At 51.5% G+C, this 18,648-nt stretch overlaps 1 protein-coding gene across 2 annotated transcripts; it reads right to left on the bottom strand.

The window, feature by feature from the left end:
• Positions 1-2,875: 2,875 nt before the first annotated feature.
• Positions 2,876-4,397, bottom strand: LOC123117380 (uncharacterized). Of its 2 annotated transcripts, none has more exons than XM_044538148.1 (3): positions 4,175-4,397; positions 3,814-4,063; positions 2,876-3,732 (listed from the first exon to the last, which is right to left on the bottom strand). In XM_044538148.1, the coding sequence occupies exons 2-3, from the start codon at positions 3,967-3,969 to the stop codon at positions 3,226-3,228; spliced, it is 663 nt and encodes a 220-aa protein (XP_044394083.1). In that variant the 5' UTR covers positions 3,970-4,063; positions 4,175-4,397; the 3' UTR covers positions 2,876-3,225. The 2 variants fall into 2 exon arrangements, with proteins under 2 accessions (XP_044394083.1, XP_044394084.1); XM_044538149.1 differs by having other exon boundaries at positions 4,297-4,365.
• Between the last annotated feature and the right edge of the window lie 14,251 nt (positions 4,398-18,648).

Here is an 18,648-nt window from a genome sequence, read left to right as displayed (position 1 = left end):
TGCTGGGCGTCATCGTCCTCTCCAACCATGGTTGTTGCTGGTCCTGGAGGGGATGAAGTTGTCCATGGTGATGGTGGCTCCCAATCCAACTCATTCCCGCACCTCTCATCTACTGCTGCTACAAAAGAAGAGAAAATTATTTGAATGAGGAAGAGAGGGATAGAGAGGAGTAGGAGGAGGAACTCACTGGTGACCGCCGAAGTTGGAGGCGACGCTCAAAACCTAGATGAAGTTGCGCGTGCTCGTCCTGCTGCTGCCGTCGCTCCTCCTCCTTGTCGTCCTCCCCCGCATCGGAATCTGCAGAGCCCGTCAAACACGCAAGCCAGTCAGCGACCCCGGCGCCGAAACAGAGGACGCGATGCGCGCATCGCGTGGTGGGAGATGAGTCTGCGTCGCGCGTCGCTGGAAGCAAAGCTCTCACCGCCACCATCCTTGGCCAGCTCCGCGGAGCCCCCGTTGGCCGCCCTCCGTGCCGGACCCGGCAGCGGCAACCTCCTCCTCCTAGACATGGCCATCGTCCGCGTCGGGAGACGTTGAGGGAGAGGAGGTCACCGAATTTGGGAATGAGTGGGAGGAGAAGGGGAATGGGAGAGAGGGGGAGAGTGAGGGAGAGAGGAGGGATTCGGCCGAGGATATGGGGACTTCACCTTCCTCGTACTTAGTAGTAGCGAGGGGTATAAAACCGCGCTACTACTATCAACTTAGTAGTAGCGCGGGTTTATACCCCTCGCTACTACTATGGCATGTCCCGGGGGGCACGGTAGAGACCGCTTAGTAGTAGCGAGGGTTAAAACCCCACGCTACTACTATCAACTTATTAGTAGCGAGGGGTAAAAACACGCGCTACTAGTAAGTAGCAATAGCGAGGGTTATAAACCCTCGCTACTAGTAAGCATCTGCCTATAAGCTTTTCCCTAGTATATCTAAACACTGTGTGTGACTTACGCGCAACTGGTTTAGCTTCTGGTAAAAAAAGGGGTTGTAGGGCCCTTTGATTTTATTTTTATTTTTGCGAAAAACTTCCAATCTATTCATCTTCAATCATGGCAGTACAACGAACACCAGAAGTAAAAATTACATCCAGATCCGTAGACCACCTAGCGACGACTACAAGCACTGAAGCGAGCCGAAGGCGCCCCGCCGTCATCACCCTTCCATCGCCGAAGTCGGGCACAACTTGTTGTAGTAGACAGTCAGGAAGTCGTCGTGCTAAGGCCCCATAGGACCAGTGCACCAGAACAGCAACCGCCGCCGAAGAAGAATAACGTAGGCTGGAAGGATTCAACCCGAAGACACACGAACGCAGACGAACAACGACGAGATCCGAGCAAATCCACCAAAGATAGATCCGCCGGAGACACACCTCCACACGCCCACCAACGATGCTAGATGCACCGCCGGAACGGGGGCTAGGCGGGGAGACCTTTATTCCATCTTCAGGGAGCCGCCGCCGTCTCGCCTTCCTGAGCATGACACAAACCCTAACAAGACAGGAAAAAACGACTGAAAACGGAGCCCTCCCGCCGGCCCTTGGCAGGATCCACTGCGCCCTCATAGCCCTAGGGCCACCGGAGACGAGACGGACCTGCGGCGGCGCCGGCGAGAGGCAGAAACCCTAGCTTTATTTATTGGAGGAGGAGGAGCGACTTTTTGTCTATTGTGTAGTCGCTGCTATTGGCAGTCCAACTACAAACAACCAATTAAACAGCCCGTGTCACAACAAACCGGCAAATTCTAGTAATAAAATGACACAAGCCAAGCACAATGACACAAATCAAGCCTAGTGCAGCTACAAACACACACAGGAAAACAACAGCAACGGACAACCTGGGCCACGGTAGAGGAAGATTGCACACAGAGATCAAACAAACAACACCCGATGGCCGACGACAGTCGACTGAGCACTAGTCTTCTGCCTGTCCGTCCTATATGCCGCTCTTCTCCGACATGGCTCATCTTCTGCATATCGAGCCAAATCCAATACAAATCCCCACAGGTCTGCTGCTGGTTCCAATCTTCGTTGGAGCTATCCGGTGTCTCCCATTCCTGGTCCTTCATGTCTAATTCATCTTCCTCCGCCGTGCGGGAGGAGATTCTGCCCCTCATCCCGTGCCCCAACTGCGGCTACCGGCTTATGACCTGGATTGCTCGGGGTGGAGCGAACGCTGGGCATCGGTTCTATAAGTGCGTTAACAGAGAGGTAAGTTTTACAGTCATCGCATCATGATAAAACCCACTCAAATCCTGAGTCATAACGACAATATTTTTGTGCGCCACTCTGATCTGTACTGCAGGTTGGGTTATGCGAATTCATAATCGTCATTTTTGGCACTGATCAGCAGCCACTCCAAGCAACTCATCAGCCGGCACCCTCCGTGCATCGCAGAGCTCGTCTTTCGGACTCAAATCAGGACCTGAACCGTGCATTTCAGCAGGCACGCAATATACGTGCTGATCCACAAGGCAGGAAGGCTTACCGCTGGGTGAATTAACCTAGCCGCTCGGCTGACACGATATGCCTCATTGTTGTTTTAGCTGCCACGAATTTACTGGCCATTGAGATACAACACAGCTAAAACTAGGAAGAAATTGTACAGCCGACCTGATATGCTTCAGGCTTTGTTCGGTTAATCCTCTCCCCAAGAGAATTGGAGGGGATTGGCAGGAATTGGTTCATATTTTGACTTAGAAAAGGTTTAAATCCCCCTCAAACCCCTTCAATCCACTCGGATTCACCCGCAACCGAACAAGGCCTCAAGAGGAGAAGACAAGGGGACTGGGAACAGAGAAGGAGACAGGGGAATTCAGACTTTTGCTACTTATTTTCTTTTTTTCCACCAAAACACATTACAAGACTGGGTGTTTATACACCCACAAACCACACACGACTCCTAACCAGGGCCTCACGTACACCACACCAGCGCCCGACACTCACACGCACAAGGACCGGCTGTGCCCACACACACTGACGCTCCCAATGTCACATTAGCACTCCAGTCCCCTGTGCTTGCTCTGGCATGAGTCACCGGCCATGACAGAAATATGTCATGCTGAAACAATCTAAGTTTGTAATTTATTCAGTCTGAGTTCTGCTGCTTTGTCCACCCCACAACTTTTGCATCGTGCAGGTTTCCTCACCTGCTTTGGGACATCCCCGCGATCAGGGCAAAGTTGTACATTTGTGGCCTTGCCGCCGAAAAATCGTGCAAAATCTTGTCCTCTTACTCAAACCTTCATAAAACGCCTTCTCTCTGCTTGTCGTAGGCCTTCCCATGTCCTTCCTCTTAGCCAGAGGTAATAATCCTGACAGCCTATTACCAGACTCGTTAGCCGAGTTGTTTCGTCGTTGCCAACAACACTATCCACTCTGTTTGGTGCAAACTGAATACCAACTTGTGTCTGAACCTGGTTAACAACATCTCCATTCTCTGCCATCATGTCCTCTAATCCAAGACTGTCTCTTATTATTTCAGCAAATGGTGTCATTCCAGCAGCACAATTCTTGATCATAGAAATTAGATGTGTATATGCTTCAACACTCGTGTCCCCCATACGGCCAAGCTTCATGTCATGCATCGACATATTGAAATGCCTATAACTAAATGAATTTTTGTGAGCATTGTCCTTCTGATATTGTGTCAGATGAGGGAGTAGGATGTGTCTGGCATCTCTAGTCCATCTTTTCACTATGTGCTTCCAAGGTATTTCCTTAATAAGAATAAAGTCCAGAGCCTGTTTCAAAAATTCATACATGTTCATAATTTTTTCATCCAGCATGAATTTGCAACAACCAGGATATGAGGTCATACGTACCTTCAAGACATGGCTGTAGAGCATCCGCATGTGTGCGAACTGGCCGCATTCACAATCAAATTCCTCACCACTTCTCCCGCCGCTCTGCCTCGGTATGAATTGTAATATACGTTTTTCCTTTCTCGATCTCTTCCATCTGGTATGCTCCGCACTCATATACTATATGGCAAAACTGCTTGAACATAGTTCGTGTGTAGATTTTGCCAGCATGTCTTTTAGTTGCGATGTTTGCTCACGTAAGCGGTCTCCCCTGCGATTAGCTCACATCATGGTCCATGTCAAACATATTCAGTTAACTCCACTACGAACTTTCTCATAGTGAGCTGGAAAGATATTTAAAATGCTCAAAGATCTGTCATACCGCACACCCACAGACTATCTTTTGCATGCAATTTGTCTGGTCCACATTTAGCCTGCTCTTCCCTTACCTAATACCGAATCCTTTCGCCCACGAATATAAATTGTAAAAATCGTACGCCTCACCAAGTGTGTCGAAACTTGTTCCTATCTTTGCACAATGACAAAGTCTCCTGTTTTTTCTGCAAATCGCCGGACTGATCTCTCCAGGGCTGAGATCCTGTGAGGGCAAGGAGCACTCTGGAAGCCATGCAAATTATTAGCACATAATCATCAGGTTTTACAGTTTAACTAAGCTATAAACTACTGTTGCTCACAAACAAAAAAATGCATCATGTTTGCAACACAATTTAGTGAAATCTATTATTCCAGTACTCTTGTGTTTATTTCTTATAAATTATTTATGTTTAACTCTGTACTTGCAAGACATCTTCTTCCCGGAGCAATAACAATATTTTTATCCAGGCTTGGTTCTTCTTATACAATCCCAACTTCTAAATATACACTTACTGCTTTGGCGAACAATTTAACAAACCATCTAAAATGAATCTAGTCACTTCTGTTTTATGTATGTGCACTGCAACTCAAATCGAGAGGATACCCCTGAATTCTTTAAACGCAAATGAACAGTACTGTAAAATTAATCTTCATACCTTTGCGTCCACCCCGGAGTTTTTGGATCCACTTGCTCTATAGAGTGCTCTGAACCTTGACCCTTGTCTGCACTGGCCGGCTCTGGAGCGGCGCCGTCAACACAGATTTGGCCGTCTGCACTTGAGGCCGCCGGGGCCGGCAGCTCAACCTCCGCCGGCGCCATGACTGGGTAGTGAAGAGGCTCCATGGTGTTGTTGTTCTCGTTAACCTTCTCTAGCAGTGTTGTGGTACTTCCGCAAAAATATTCAGTAGACAAAATCAAATCATTGCTGAAAACTTAATCCAAAACCGTGCCAAACGGAGCCACAGCGAGCAGATTCTAACCTGTTTAATGGCTGCAACAAGAATTCCATGCTCGCCGGAGGACCTGGGAGCTCGCTGTGTTGAAACGTGATATCCTTGTATTTATTTCCGACTGATTCTCCTCTTATCTCTAGCCTTGTATAGATTGATCTCTAGAGATATTGTAGAGTTAGTTGGCTTGTCACGCAAGACACCTCTTGTATATAATGTAACCGACTCCGATGGAATACAATTGAGTTGCATCCTATAGTCTTCTACATGGTATCAGTTTTACCGTGATCCTATCGCTTCCGCAACCCGTCGCCGCCGCGCCTAGCCCTAGCCACCGCCGCGCCCACTCCTCCTGCCGCCGCCGCCGCGTCTAGCACTCGCCGCCGCCGCAGCCTCTAATCCCGCCGCACCCTCTCCTCCTGCCGCCACCTCTCCCTCCCAAAACCCTAATCGCCGCCACCGCTCCTTTGTACCTCCTGTAGCCGCCGCCGCTCTACCCCTCTCACCCAAAAACCCCAACCATCTCCATGGCCAAACCCTCTGCCTCCGACGCCGGCTCCTTCTCCGGCACCACGTTCGCCTCCGATCGCCTCAACGAGATCCACATCAAGGACCATGTTCCGGTCATCCTCAACCTCGACTCGCCGTCCTACAACGCATGGCGCACGTACTTTGCGTTATTGTTCCGCTCCTACCGTCTCATCGAGCACGTTGACGGGAGCGTCGACTACACCGACATGAAGGACGACGACGAGTGGCTCGCTGTGGACGCCTGCATCGTCAAGTGGCTCTTCCTCACCATCTCTCCCGGCCTCTTCAACATGGTGAACTCCCGCGATCCGTCGGCGTACACCATGTGGACACGGCTGTGCGATCTCTTCCTCGACAATCAACTCCAACGCCGTGTCTTCCTCCAAGGTGATTTTTTCACCATGCAGCAAAACGATCTTTCGATCGACGAGTACTGCACGCGGATGAAGGTTCTTGCAGACGAACTCCGCGATGTCGGCATGAACATCGACGACTCCGTCCTCCTCACCAACCTCCTTCGCGGCCTCCACCCCGACCTCGGCCAGTCCGCCGCCAACCTCTCCCTCCTCACGCCGACGTACGCCAAGGCGGTCACGTACCTTCGCATGGAGGAAAAGCGCCTTCGTCACGCGGCGCGGCAAGCTCCTCTCGCCGCCCTCCACGCCGGCACCACCAAGGGCATCCCCGCCCACCCGCAGCCTCCTCGCGCCGCGGCTCCACCACCGCCCGCCGCCCCTGACCAGGGCCGCCAGAAGAGGCGGGGAGGTCGCGACGGCCGCGGCCGCAACGGCGGCACCCAGCCCCGCCAGGCGGCCCCGCCCGCTCCTGCTCAGGCCGCGGCGCCCCCGCCCTGGCTCACGGGGTACAACCCCTGGACGGGGGTGGTGCACGCCTACTCGATGCCCCTTCCGCGGGCACCCGCTCCGGGCATACTTGGCCCTCGCCCGGGTCTTCATCAGGCTCTCCTGGCCGCGCCCGGAGGTCCCGGACTCGGCGGTTCTTCGGCGTACACCGGGGCCATGGCTCCCGGTGCTGCTTCATCATCCTCCTACGGCGCTGCACCGACCGGCTACACCTACGACCCGGCGCTCCTAGCCGCCCTCCACGCCGCCCCTTCCCCAAGCAACTACTCTGGCGGCGGGGACTGGTACATGGACACAGGCGCCGCTGCTCATATGGCGTCCAACCCCGGTATCCTCTCTCATGTCTCCCTGTACCCTCTGTCTTCTCGCATCGTCGTCGGTGATGGATCCACTCTTCCCATCACCCACCACGGTGCATCCTCCCTCCCTCTCTCATCATCTTCCCTCCCTCTCCATAACGTACTTGTGTCTCCATCCTTAATCAAAAATTTATGTTCTGTCCGCACTCTTACTCGTGAACATCCTGTTACTGTTGAGTTTGACAAACATGGTTTTTCTGTCAAGGATGCCCACTCCCGGAAGGTTCTGCACCGATGTGACTCCCCCGGCGATCTTTACCCGTGTGGCCAAACGACAAGCAGTGGTCCCGTCGCCCTCCACGCCGATGTGTCTCTCTGGCATGCTCGCCTTGGCCATCCCGGCGCCGACGCTCTTCATAAAATTTTGCAGACTTTTCCCTTTTCATGTAATAAATCGGCAGCACACACTTGTCATGCCTGTCGCGTAGGAAAACACGTTCGTTTGCCGTTTTCAACTTCATCATCCATTGCTACTTTCCCTTTTGATGTTATTCATTGTGATGTGTGGACATCTCCCGTGCCTAGCAACTCGGGTTTATCATATTACCTTGTCATTTTGGATGATTTTTCTCACTTTACTTGGACCTTTCCGTTGCGCCGCAAATCCGACGTCGCTTCCTCTCTTCATGCCTTTTACGCCTATGTTGCCACCCACTTTCACCGCACCATTGCTCACCTCCAAACCGACAACGGAAAGGAATTTGATAACCTCGCCATTCGCACTCTTTTATCCTCTCATGGCACAATTTTTCGTCTCACATGTCCATACACATCTCAGCAAAATGGTCGTGCCGAACGTGTTCTCCGCACTCTTAACGAGAGTGTTCGCGCCTTGCTCTTCCACGCACACATGCCGGCGAGGTTTTGGCCCGATGCCCTCGCCACAGCTACCCTTCTCCTTAACATCCGGCCTTGCAAACCTCGGTGGAACTACACCCCTCATCACCTCTTATTTGGGTCACCTCCGTCATACGATGATCTTCATGTTTTCGGTTGCCTTTGTTATCCCAATATCACCGCCACGACACCGCACAAGCTTGCGCCTCGCTCTATCGCTTGTGTTTTTCTTGGCTACCAACCAAACACCAAAGGTTTCCGTTGCTACGACCCGGAGTCCCATCGTGTGATCGTGTCTCGGCACGTGTATTTTGATGAGGTTGTTTTTCCGTTTCAGCAGGCTGCATCGCGTCCCTCGCCACCTCTGGACGCCTCTCCTCGCAGGCCTCGTGGAGCCCTTGCGCTCCCACCGCCTCGCCGTTCGGGCGCGGCTGCGCCTTCGTCGCGTGCTGCCTCGCCGCCCTCGGCGTTCCCTCTGCCGACTCGGGAGGAGTCGGCCTCCCCGGCCACGCCGGGCCCCCGCCTCTTGGCTCTGGAGGAGCCCGTCCCCCCGGCCTCGTTGGGTCGTCGCCCCCCGACTCTGGTGGAGTCGGGCGCCACCCCAGCCGGACCATCAGGGGCCTCGTCGGCTCAGGCGGAGCCGGGCTCTTCGGGCTCCTCTACGCCCACATCGCCGACCGAGCGTGCGCACTCCGGCTCCCTGTCGGCTCTGGAGGAGCCGACCCTCTCGGCCCCGTCGGCCGGGCCCTTGACACCCGTCACAGCGCCGGCTTCTTCTTCGTCATCTGAGCCGGTCGCTGTGGTGCCTCGGCGTCGCGGTCCACGCCCACCTCCTCCGCCACCTCACCATCATATGGTGACGCGTGCCAAGGCCGGTGTGCACCAGCCGAACCCGCGCTACCACAACCTCAGCGTCACGACCCTCTCTCCGGTTCCGCGATCGGTGCGTTCTGCGTTGAGTGATCCGCATTGGACCGCCGCTATGCGAGCTGAGTACGATGCTCTCGTCGCCAACCGGACCTGGACCCTTGTTCCTCGTCCTCCTGGAGCCAACATCATCTCGGGCAAGTGGGTTTTTCGTCACAAACTCCATCCGGATGGCTCACTGGATCGGTACAAGGCTCGCTGGGTTGTCCGAGGATTTGCACAACGTGCTGGCGTTGACTTCTCTGAGACTTTTTCTCCGGTCGTCAAACCCGCCACGATTCGTGTGGTGCTTCAGCTGGCTGCTTCTCGTCACTGGCCCGTCCATCAGCTCGACATCAACAATGCTTTTCTGTATGGCCATCTTCAGGAGCGAGTCCTCTGTCAGCAGCCGACTGGGTTCGTTGACCCTCAGCGGCCGGATGATGTTTGTCTGTTGTCCCGGTCCTTATATGGCCTCAAACAGGCTCCGCGCGCTTGGTACCAGCGCATCGCCGGATTCCTTGGTCTTCTTGGGTTTCGCAGCACTACATCTGACACGTCCCTGTTCGTGCTGCATCGGGCTGATCATGTGGCTATGCTTCTACTCTATGTTGATGATATTGTCATCACTGCCTCCCGCACGGATCTTCTTCGCGACATCATTGGTCGCCTCGGTTCTGAGTTTCGACTGAAGGATCTCGGCGCATTGCACTTCTTCCTCGGCATTAATGTGCGACGTGATGACACTGGGTTCTTTCTGCATCAGGGACAGTATGCTCTTGATCTTCTGGACCGTGCCGGCATGACTGACTGCAAACCAGCCGCCACACCTGCTGAGGCCAAGCCGAAGCTCTCAGCCTCCGCCGGCCAGCCTGCCACCGACGCTGCTCTTTATCGCAGTATTGTGGGCGCCCTTCAGTACCTCACGCTCACCAGACCAGACATTCAGTTCGCAGTCCAGCAAGTTTGCCTGCATATGCACTCGCCTCGTGATGTCCACTGGTCTTTGGTCAAGCGCATTCTTCGGTATATTCGTGGCACTCCGACCTACGGTCTTCGTCTCCGTGCATCCGCCTCGACTGAGCTCCTCGCTTATACTGACGCGGATTGGGCTGGCTGTCCAGACACTCGTCGCTCCACGTCTGGATATTGTGTCTTCTTCGGTGACTCCTTGGTCTCTTGGTCCTCTAAACGGCAGCCCACTGTTTCCCGTTCGAGTGCTGAGGCTGAGTACCGTGCTGTCGCCAATGTTGTTGCAGAGACTTGTTGGCTTCGTCATCTTCTTGGTGAGCTTCGGATTTCTCTTCCGAAGGCTACTGTGGTCTTCTGTGATAACGTATCGGCCACCTATCTCGCGGCTAATCCGGTGCAGCACAAGCGCACTAAACACATCGAGCTCGATGTTCACTTTGTCCGTGAGAAGGTTCAGTTGGGTCAGCTCCGTGTACTTCATGTACCGACCACCCAACAGTTTGTCGATATCATGACCAAGGGATTGCCTACCGCTGCATTCCAGGAGTTCCGTTCCAGTCTTTGCATCGCCGACGCCGACGACGACGCCGACGCTTCGACTGCGGGGGGGTGTTGAAACGTGATATCCTTGTATTTATTTCCGACTGATTCTCCTCTTATCTCTAGCCTTGTATAGATTGATCTCTAGAGATATTGTAGAGTTAGTTGGCTTGTCATGCAAGACACCTCTTGTATATAATGTAACCGACTCCGATGGAATACAATTGAGTTGCATCCTATAGTCTTCTACACGCTGGACCGCCCACTCCCTTTTCCCGCAGGAGATTTCTCCACCGGTTCCCCGCCTTGAAGAATGCAAGATCCAACTTCACTGGGTAGGGGATAGCTTGCCCCAGCGCCCAACTTCTGCATTTACTGCGTGCCTTGCCGCCACTATCGGAAAGCACCGGATCTGATCCACAGATCAGGACGCCGGTGACATCTTGAACCACAACTCTGCCTCGCTCCGTCCATGGCGTCCAAACGTCCGTCCAAGCCAGGGCCCATCGGTCAAGTGCGTAGAGTGACGTATGGAATTCATGTGGACCCGCAGCCAGCCACACTCATTTAATTCATCGAATCACAAAGCTATTCTGGACGGATCAGATACCGAGCTCCTGTGAGCTCGTGATCACATACTCCATATCCTACTTCTTTATCTTTACTTCAAACATGATTTATAGGTAGAGTGATTGACCGGAAAAATTCATAAGGTTTCTAATTACCAATCGGATAACTTCCGTACCAAAAGTCTTGTAGTAAGCGCCACCAAAAGTTTTGTCTAGCTTCCTCGAGTATTTAACAAAAAACTATAACATTTGGGGTTGCCGTCCCACTGAACTACCACATTTAAAAAAGTGATCGAAAACTAAGAATTTTTTTAATTTTGTTACTAAAAACTATCAAGTCGTGTTGATGACCGTTTCAACCATTTTAAACGCATGTCCAATAGGGCTGGCCCACATGACTGGTCGACGACCACCCTAACGGCTAACGGCGTGCGTCTGCTGGCCGTTAGTGCCGCCGCTCGGTCAAAACTGGCCGACCGGCTTGGGCCTTCCCTACTATCTCTCGCTCTCCCCGAGCTCACTCTCTCCTCTCCTCTTCTTCTCCTCGCACTCCGGCGACACCTCGAGCATGCCGTTGTGGCCCTTTTTCAACGAGAGCTCCGACGATGGCGAGTACATGAGCGAGTTCAGCAACCTGCAGATGAGTACTTTGTAAGTCAGCTCACTCTCTCCTCTCCTCTGCAGGGTTAGGGTTTGAAGACACTTTGAATTTCTTCCATTTAAGTTCATATTTGTGAGTTGTAGTTGATATATATGTTTTTGCTGCTGCAGCAAACTCCTGAACCTGTGATAGACCCAAGTTTCTGGGGGACTTGTGGTTGAATCTGATAGTAGTCCATCCTGCACAGGCAGTGGCCAAGCAAGTTTGTGGCATTTGAAGGCACTGACACTGACATGAGATGCATAGGATGTGCTACTGAGGTAATAAACTAGGTTGTGATGGCTGTAATTGATTCATTTTGTGCTATGTAGTGGAAACATAGTACTGTTTAGTTGATGTTTTTCTGAATTTTGCTTTAGTGCAATACCATTGCTATGTCTGAATTATGTAAGTGTAGTATAGAGCTCTGGAAACAGATCAATGTTTTGTAATTGTAGTATAGAGCTAGCTAGTGTAGCCATGTACTGGTTTAAGGTTTATGATTTCTTCTTCTGAATTTGTTTGATTACTAGAACTTTACTAAACATGCAACTATGGCATTGTAGTATAGAGTACTACTTAGTCAGCTCACTGTAAACTTGACTGAATTTTTAGGATGATGTGAACTGTGGCATTGTGGAGTGGGTAGATGCCCCTTGGCCTGTAATTATGAAAAGGTGCTTAACCAAGCTCTGGGATATGTATCATGAGCATAACCTTGGTAGAGTCCAGGACAATGAGGCTCATTAGAGAGAGGTTGCAAAACTGAACAAGGAGCTTGATTCTCCGGGCAATCAGTACAACCAGCTTGTGGATGACGTATCCAACTTGTTACGATGGACAAAAATCTCATGACATGGATTACACAAGCCAGACAATAAATGAACTGAAGGAGAAGAAGAAGCAACTTGAGGAGCAGACAAAGATTGAGATTTAAATGGAGAAGGTTAAGCTGAAAAAAGAGCAGATGTGCATCCTGCAGAGTCAAGCAGATATAATCCATAACACAAGAAAGGCCATGAAGGAAATAGAGGTGGACAAAGACCTCCTCAAGGAAGAGAAGAAGAAGTTGGAGCATGTCATTGCTGAGCTCCTGAAGGCTGGTCATGGGTGCAAAGAAAAGCTGGACAAGATCAAAGAAGTTGTCATGGAGTGAAGTGGTACCTATGGTTTGTAAGTAAATATGAGGCCTATATATAACTTGCCTAGGACTGGAATCTGATGCAGATATGCATCCTAGTATTAATATTAGATATGGACTGCCTATGGTTTCAGATCATTTTAGTTGGGTGTGGGGTGTCGTAATGCCCCTAATCTGTAATGCTCTAAGATTATGCTCGGTGTAATGGCCCTGATGCTAAGTTAAGAACCATATTATCTAAGTATGATGAAGTTTATTTCTGTCTTTTTCATCCTAAATGGTTGCATCCCCTACTTGCAATTTGTTGATGAAAGCTAGTTTTGAGTATCTTAAATTCCTGCATGAAATTTAAACAACATCCAAACACACACATATTACATAGCATTAAGGTAGTTTCTGTTTCACATAGCAGGCACCATACATAGCATTACATAGATAACACATATAGTGTAACAATGTTTTCAAGTCACTAAAACTGAAACTGGACCTGAAACTTAGTAACACTGAACAACACTGAAGATAACTGACAATGACGATAAATGACGAAACTGAAACATTCTGTTCCAGTTTCACTTAGCGCCTGCCCTGCTAAGCATCCTAAGCGTCGTACCTCTTGCTTGACCTGGGTAGGATTTGGCAGCTCCTGAACCTCCTCTTCGTCTTTGTCTTCGTCTTCATCGATGTCGATGATGGGAGGAGGACAGCAGCGAGACTGCGGTGCTGGCGGGGATACGATCTGTAAGTCGTCGTCGTCTTGGTGCACCTCTGCGTTAACTTTAGATATAGCTTGTGCCAGAGCGACGTAGCGGTGGGTTGCCCACCGTTGCCTCTACCCAGCATCGACGGAGCCAGCCTCCTTCATTGCCCATAGCAGCATGTCGATTGACAAGATCCCCTTACCTGGGTTTCCATAGTGTTGGTCCATGCACTGCTTCTCTTCAGTCATCGCCTTCTTCCTCACTTCCTCTGCTGCATCTACGAGCCCTTGGGCGCTAGTGTATCTCATGTCAACCTTCATGTAGTTGAGGAAGAGGTCTTGGTCGCCGCACGTTCAACCAAGAAGCATGGCAACCCATCCCTTGCCAGGTGGGAATACAACTGCTTTATTTGTCCAAATTGATCCGCTTTATTTGTCGCCGCCATGTATCACATAGCTCCACCGGTACTTTTCTACATATGATCGTTATTTGTCCAATTTGCAATGTATTCTAATGTACTTTTCATTTCCTATCGATTTGGTTCTCATGCTTCACATAGCTCCACCATTACTTTCTCTACATGTGGTATGCTTTATTTGTCCAATTTGCAGCGTATCCTAATGTACTTCTCATTTCCTATTGACTTCTATGTATTACCATGGCTTATTTTTTTGATGGTTCTAATAGTTTGGATGGTAAGGCATTGGCCTTTTCGTTTTGACTCGTTACCTCCAATTCTTAAAAATCTTACCATTTGGATGATGTGTCTTATCTTTAGATTGTTTCAATAGGACATGCAGAAAATTTGGGCATACCTGCAGCTTATGTCCCGCTTTCTGGAGGGCTTTATCTTCATTTGCTTTAGCTTTGTGATATTAGGCTTTTTTTTCTATATCCTCACAAGTTCAGATGTCTTTGCTATTGTTCTCGGGTTCCTCTCTAGTGAGACAAACCTATATTTACCTACTATCGAACTTTTTATATGCACCAAACAATGATTTATATTGTTTCAGAATAACATATAGGGCAAGCATGCTCAACGTTGATAAAGAAGAAAATGCCAGGAGACTTCATCAGGGCATGGCCATCGCTCCACTCTGGACAGATGCTCCAGCTATCCACGTCGGATTCTACAGTCCAGCTCATATGAACCTGATGCTTGCAGACCAAAGCGGTCTTCTGCAGAAGAACCCGTCTCTTGGCTGACAAAAGCGAGAGAAAGAGGGAAAAGCAAGAGAAAGTGGCTAGGATGACCTTGCCTGTGCCCCTTGTTTGAGTAAATAATAGAGGATGGGTCCCACTAGAAGGGTGGCTAGCGTTGAGTAATCAATGTCACAACCGTGGTCTTGTCTTCTCTCGCTGAGATGGAGTGCACTGGGGCATCACCTGGTGCTGCTACCATTGCTCATGCCCTCATGGAGCTTGGGAGGGTACATGACAACATCATCGGTCCCGTCCTCTTCCTTCTCATTATCTCAGAGTAATTGCTCTTCAACCAAGCCTTCAGCCTCGGGTGCCTCCAGATCTCAAGGATCACGAGGGCGGGGGTCGTTGCACCATAGGGGGGAGGGGTAGTTTACGGTATCTGATCTGTTTTTTTTCTTGGTCCAAAACTCTAAAACGGTGGTTATTTTTTCAGTACACCTCTTTTAAGGTATCTTATTATCTTAGTAGGCTCATGACGTATCCTATCTGTATAGAAGGAGAGCAAAAGGTTTATACAAGGACTCAAATCAGATTGTTGGGCGATAAGACAGAATTAGACACCACACCTAAGATCCTAGGCTAATTACTCTCAACAATGGCATTCTCCATGGCTCCTGCCTTTTTCCAGAGTTTGGGTCCTCTATGGTGTGGCTCACCAGGTCCCCTCCTCAACAAGCTGCATCCAGAGGCTCGAGCAGAGCAGAAACCTATTGCCGTTACCAAAAAAAAAAACACTCCTAGCTTCAGCTACTGCAGTGGCTATATGAACTGTTTTTCCTAATTAACCCAGCATCTGACCAATCTCTGTTTTATATAAGTAAAAAATGTTTGCATCATAGGTGCAGTATACAACTAGCAAACGCACTATCTAGTACCAGTACATCGAAAAAAAATCAGGCCTCTGAATTTTTCTGTATCTGAAGGTAAGACTGAAGGTTTTGCTTCCATGGAAGAAAAAAAAACCTTCCTAGCAAAGTTTGGTCCAGAGGGCACGCTGGAAGAACTGCTCCCGCGCCAGCGCGCGCACGCTCCGGAGGTAGCCGCTGAACGGCACGGCCCCTCCCTGCACCGCCTCGTCCAGCGCGTACATGCTGTCCTCCAGCGCCAGATCCATGGCCGCGCACTCGAGCCTCTGCACCGAGAGCGCGTCCGCGGGCTGAACTGCCGCCCCCGCCTGCGCGTCGCCGTGCGCGGCCACCGTCGCCCGGTTCGCCGCGACCCAGGCCTCCAGGGCGTACGCGGCCACCGTCACGTCCTGCAGCCGCCGCTCCAACGCGTCCACCTCCTCCCCTGCCCGGCGCACCACGCCGTCCGCCGCCACGCCCCGCACGCGCAGCTCGCCCTGCACGGCGAACAGGGCGTCCATCTCGGCCTCGCTCGCGGAGCGCAGGGCGGCAACGTCGGCGCAGGCCATGGCGGCGAGGGCCTCGCGCCTGTAGGGATGGCCGGAGCTGACGGCAAGCCCGATGGTGAGGAAAGGGCGGGGTGTCGAGACAGTCGCGCAAGCGTCGTCGACCAAGGGCAAAGGAGACTGGCAGTTCGGCCTGGGCTGGAGGGTGGCCAGAGGAAGAAGGGGTTCAAATCGAAATCGCGAGGAGGAAGACAACGAACAATTTCTTTAGAGGGTCGAAGAAAAAATACGACTGCTGCTTTGCCATCCAACGGCCGGGAAACAATCGATTAACCTAAAAAACAAATCCAATCGACTGACCTTTACCCATTCCCATAAGAAATAACCGTTTTCTGGTCAGTTTGACTGGTTTCGACCAGTCGACCTGCCCGTCGCTCGCCCGCCATGTCAACTACCGTAATTCATGCCTAAGGTGCTGTGGCGTGAACCTTTATTTACAAAACCAAACATGCCTTGTTCTTGAGGTTTGCCGCGTTGGGGGAGGTCTTCATGGCCTCCGTCCGGTACGTCATAGTCCCAGCATCAAAATTCAACCTTTAACAGTTGAAAAATGAAAACTACCGACAGCTAGAACGTGACACTGAAAGCGGCCGGCGTGCAGAGTTTAACCTCGCAATTCCACTAGCTTTTCAACGACATTGCTAGTAGTACTAATCAACGACTGATCAACCATTTGAACAAGTCATATCCAGAACGCTGCAACCTCAAAGCCATCGCGGTACCTCGACACCTTGTAAAAGCGGCCGTACCGACGGTCCGCGGTCGTGATGAGCTCCCCGTCGTCACCGTACCTGACTTGAAACGTGGTCAGTCGGAGCAGGCACTCGTCGCCGTTGGGCAGGCGCTCTTTCTCGTCCGTCCCCTCGCGTCGCAGGCGCTCGACGAGGCAGTGCTCGCCGCGCTCCGCCATGTGCACGAGCTTGGCGTCGACGTGCCTCCAGTCCGGGTGCTGGAGGAGCACCTTCTCCCCGCCGACCTTCCACTGCGGTTGCGGGGTCCGGTCGAGGTCGCTCGTCGGAACTGGAACGCGGCAGACACAGAGGTGCCCGTCCGTGTCGTAGCCCTTGCGGTGGAGCCCCACCCAGGCGTCCAGCTCGCCGTCATAGCCGGCGCGGCCTACGAACGGCAGCGCCCAGCCGCCGCAGCGCGTCCACGTGCTGCTCGTCCTGTCGTAGGAGAAGGTCCGGACGTCGTCGTGAAACCCGCTCGCGGACACGAAGATGGCGCGCCCGGCCTCCGCGTGCGCCACCATCGCCTCGGGGAAGAAGGGGGGCGAGTCAGGGTCTGCGCTCCAGAAGCACCGCGAGGAGCCGGAGAAAGGCAGCCAGCACCACCGGCTCTCGTCGGCGTCCGTGGTCATGCAGTGCATGCCTCCCGGGCAGGGCCGAAGGGGCTCCATCTCCCAGCCCACTTCGTCGTGCAGCTCCGTCACGTCCTCGAACGCGTACAGCCTACCCCCGGCGGCCACGGCCTCGCGGAAGCCGTCGCGCAGGCCTTTCGGGACGTTGCACGCGACCGAGAGCGCCGCCGTCTGGGTGTCGTAGACCAATGTGAAGCCGTAGTGCTCTTCCCTTAGGCCGTAAGTGTTTGGGCTGGAGCCCGTGGTGATGACGCAGCTGCCCAGGGCGGCGAACCGCGCGGCTAGATCTTCTACGGCGGTTGGCACCTCCACGCGGATGACCGCGGGATCAGGAAGACGGCGGGCAGAGTCAGGATCGTGGTCGCCGTCCAGATCGCCGCCTACGTCCAGCTTGTAGATGCCCTACTCGTCGTGCTTGTGGTCATCCAGCAGTCTTGAACTTGTTCGGTGATGACAAAGAACGGCAGACGAGCGAACCATCAACGCAAGTGGGAAGACGAACTGGCTCACCGGCTGAGAGACCGAGTGGCACCGATCATGCTCCGCGGGCTCCTTCTGCTCACCGGCCGCCGCCGCCTAACAGGCAAGTCCTAAGGCTGGTCACAATGGGGAGGAACTTAGGAGTAACATCACACACTTCAATACAACTTTGCTTATGTGGCACATATTTAATGAAGAGAGAGGTGCTTGTGGTAACTAGCTAAGTTACCGGAACATCACACACTCCAAGAAACAATGAGTCTATAACCTAATAAATACATCGTTGCATGACAGTACATAGATGTTCCTACCCACTATGGAGGTAGTAACATAGTCTAGAGAAGTGTGTAAGTTACTAGCTTATGTTCTTACCCATTGTGACCAGCCTAAGTCACACGCACACCCGCACGCGGATGGATGCCTATTTCTAATATATATAGAGAAGAGATGACACGGTGAAGAGAAAAGAGCATGCCCAGTTCCTTCATAGTTGGCCGGTGGGCATTCCTAGTGCATTCAATGAAATCATGACTTTCCAAACACAAAAAAGGACGTGACCATAATGATGGCCGGCTGCTACGCATCCAAAGGGTGATTAATGGCGTGACGATCGTACTTACAGGCGCGTAGCCGTCTCCACTTTCCTGGAAAGGGGGTGATAAGTGGAACGGTTCTCTCACGGGATTCACAAAGCCTGTATGAAATGTTGTGCCAAATTCAAGCTCCTCTGCTGTTTAGAAACACATTTAAAGTCAGTCATGATATCATGGTTTCTTTGAGGATGTCAAAACAATAATTCATTTTTTAAGTAAGTCAGTTGAGTTATCGAGGTTTCTGTAAGGATGACAAAAAAAAAAAAAGCAATTTCCAAGAGTTCGTTAATTATGTTTCAAGTACTACCTCCGTCTTGGTAAATATGTGTTATATGTCTGGAAAACTATATCACTAGATTTCTACACGGATGTACTTTTTAAATATATATTTTTTGTCATATATAATACATATTGAAATAGTTAA

The sequence above is a fragment of the Triticum aestivum genome, chromosome 5B (assembly GCF_018294505.1).
Source record: "Triticum aestivum cultivar Chinese Spring chromosome 5B, IWGSC CS RefSeq v2.1, whole genome shotgun sequence".
NCBI lineage: Eukaryota > Viridiplantae > Streptophyta > Magnoliopsida > Poales > Poaceae > Triticum > Triticum aestivum.
This window is presented reverse-complemented; position numbering and strand designations above follow the sequence as displayed.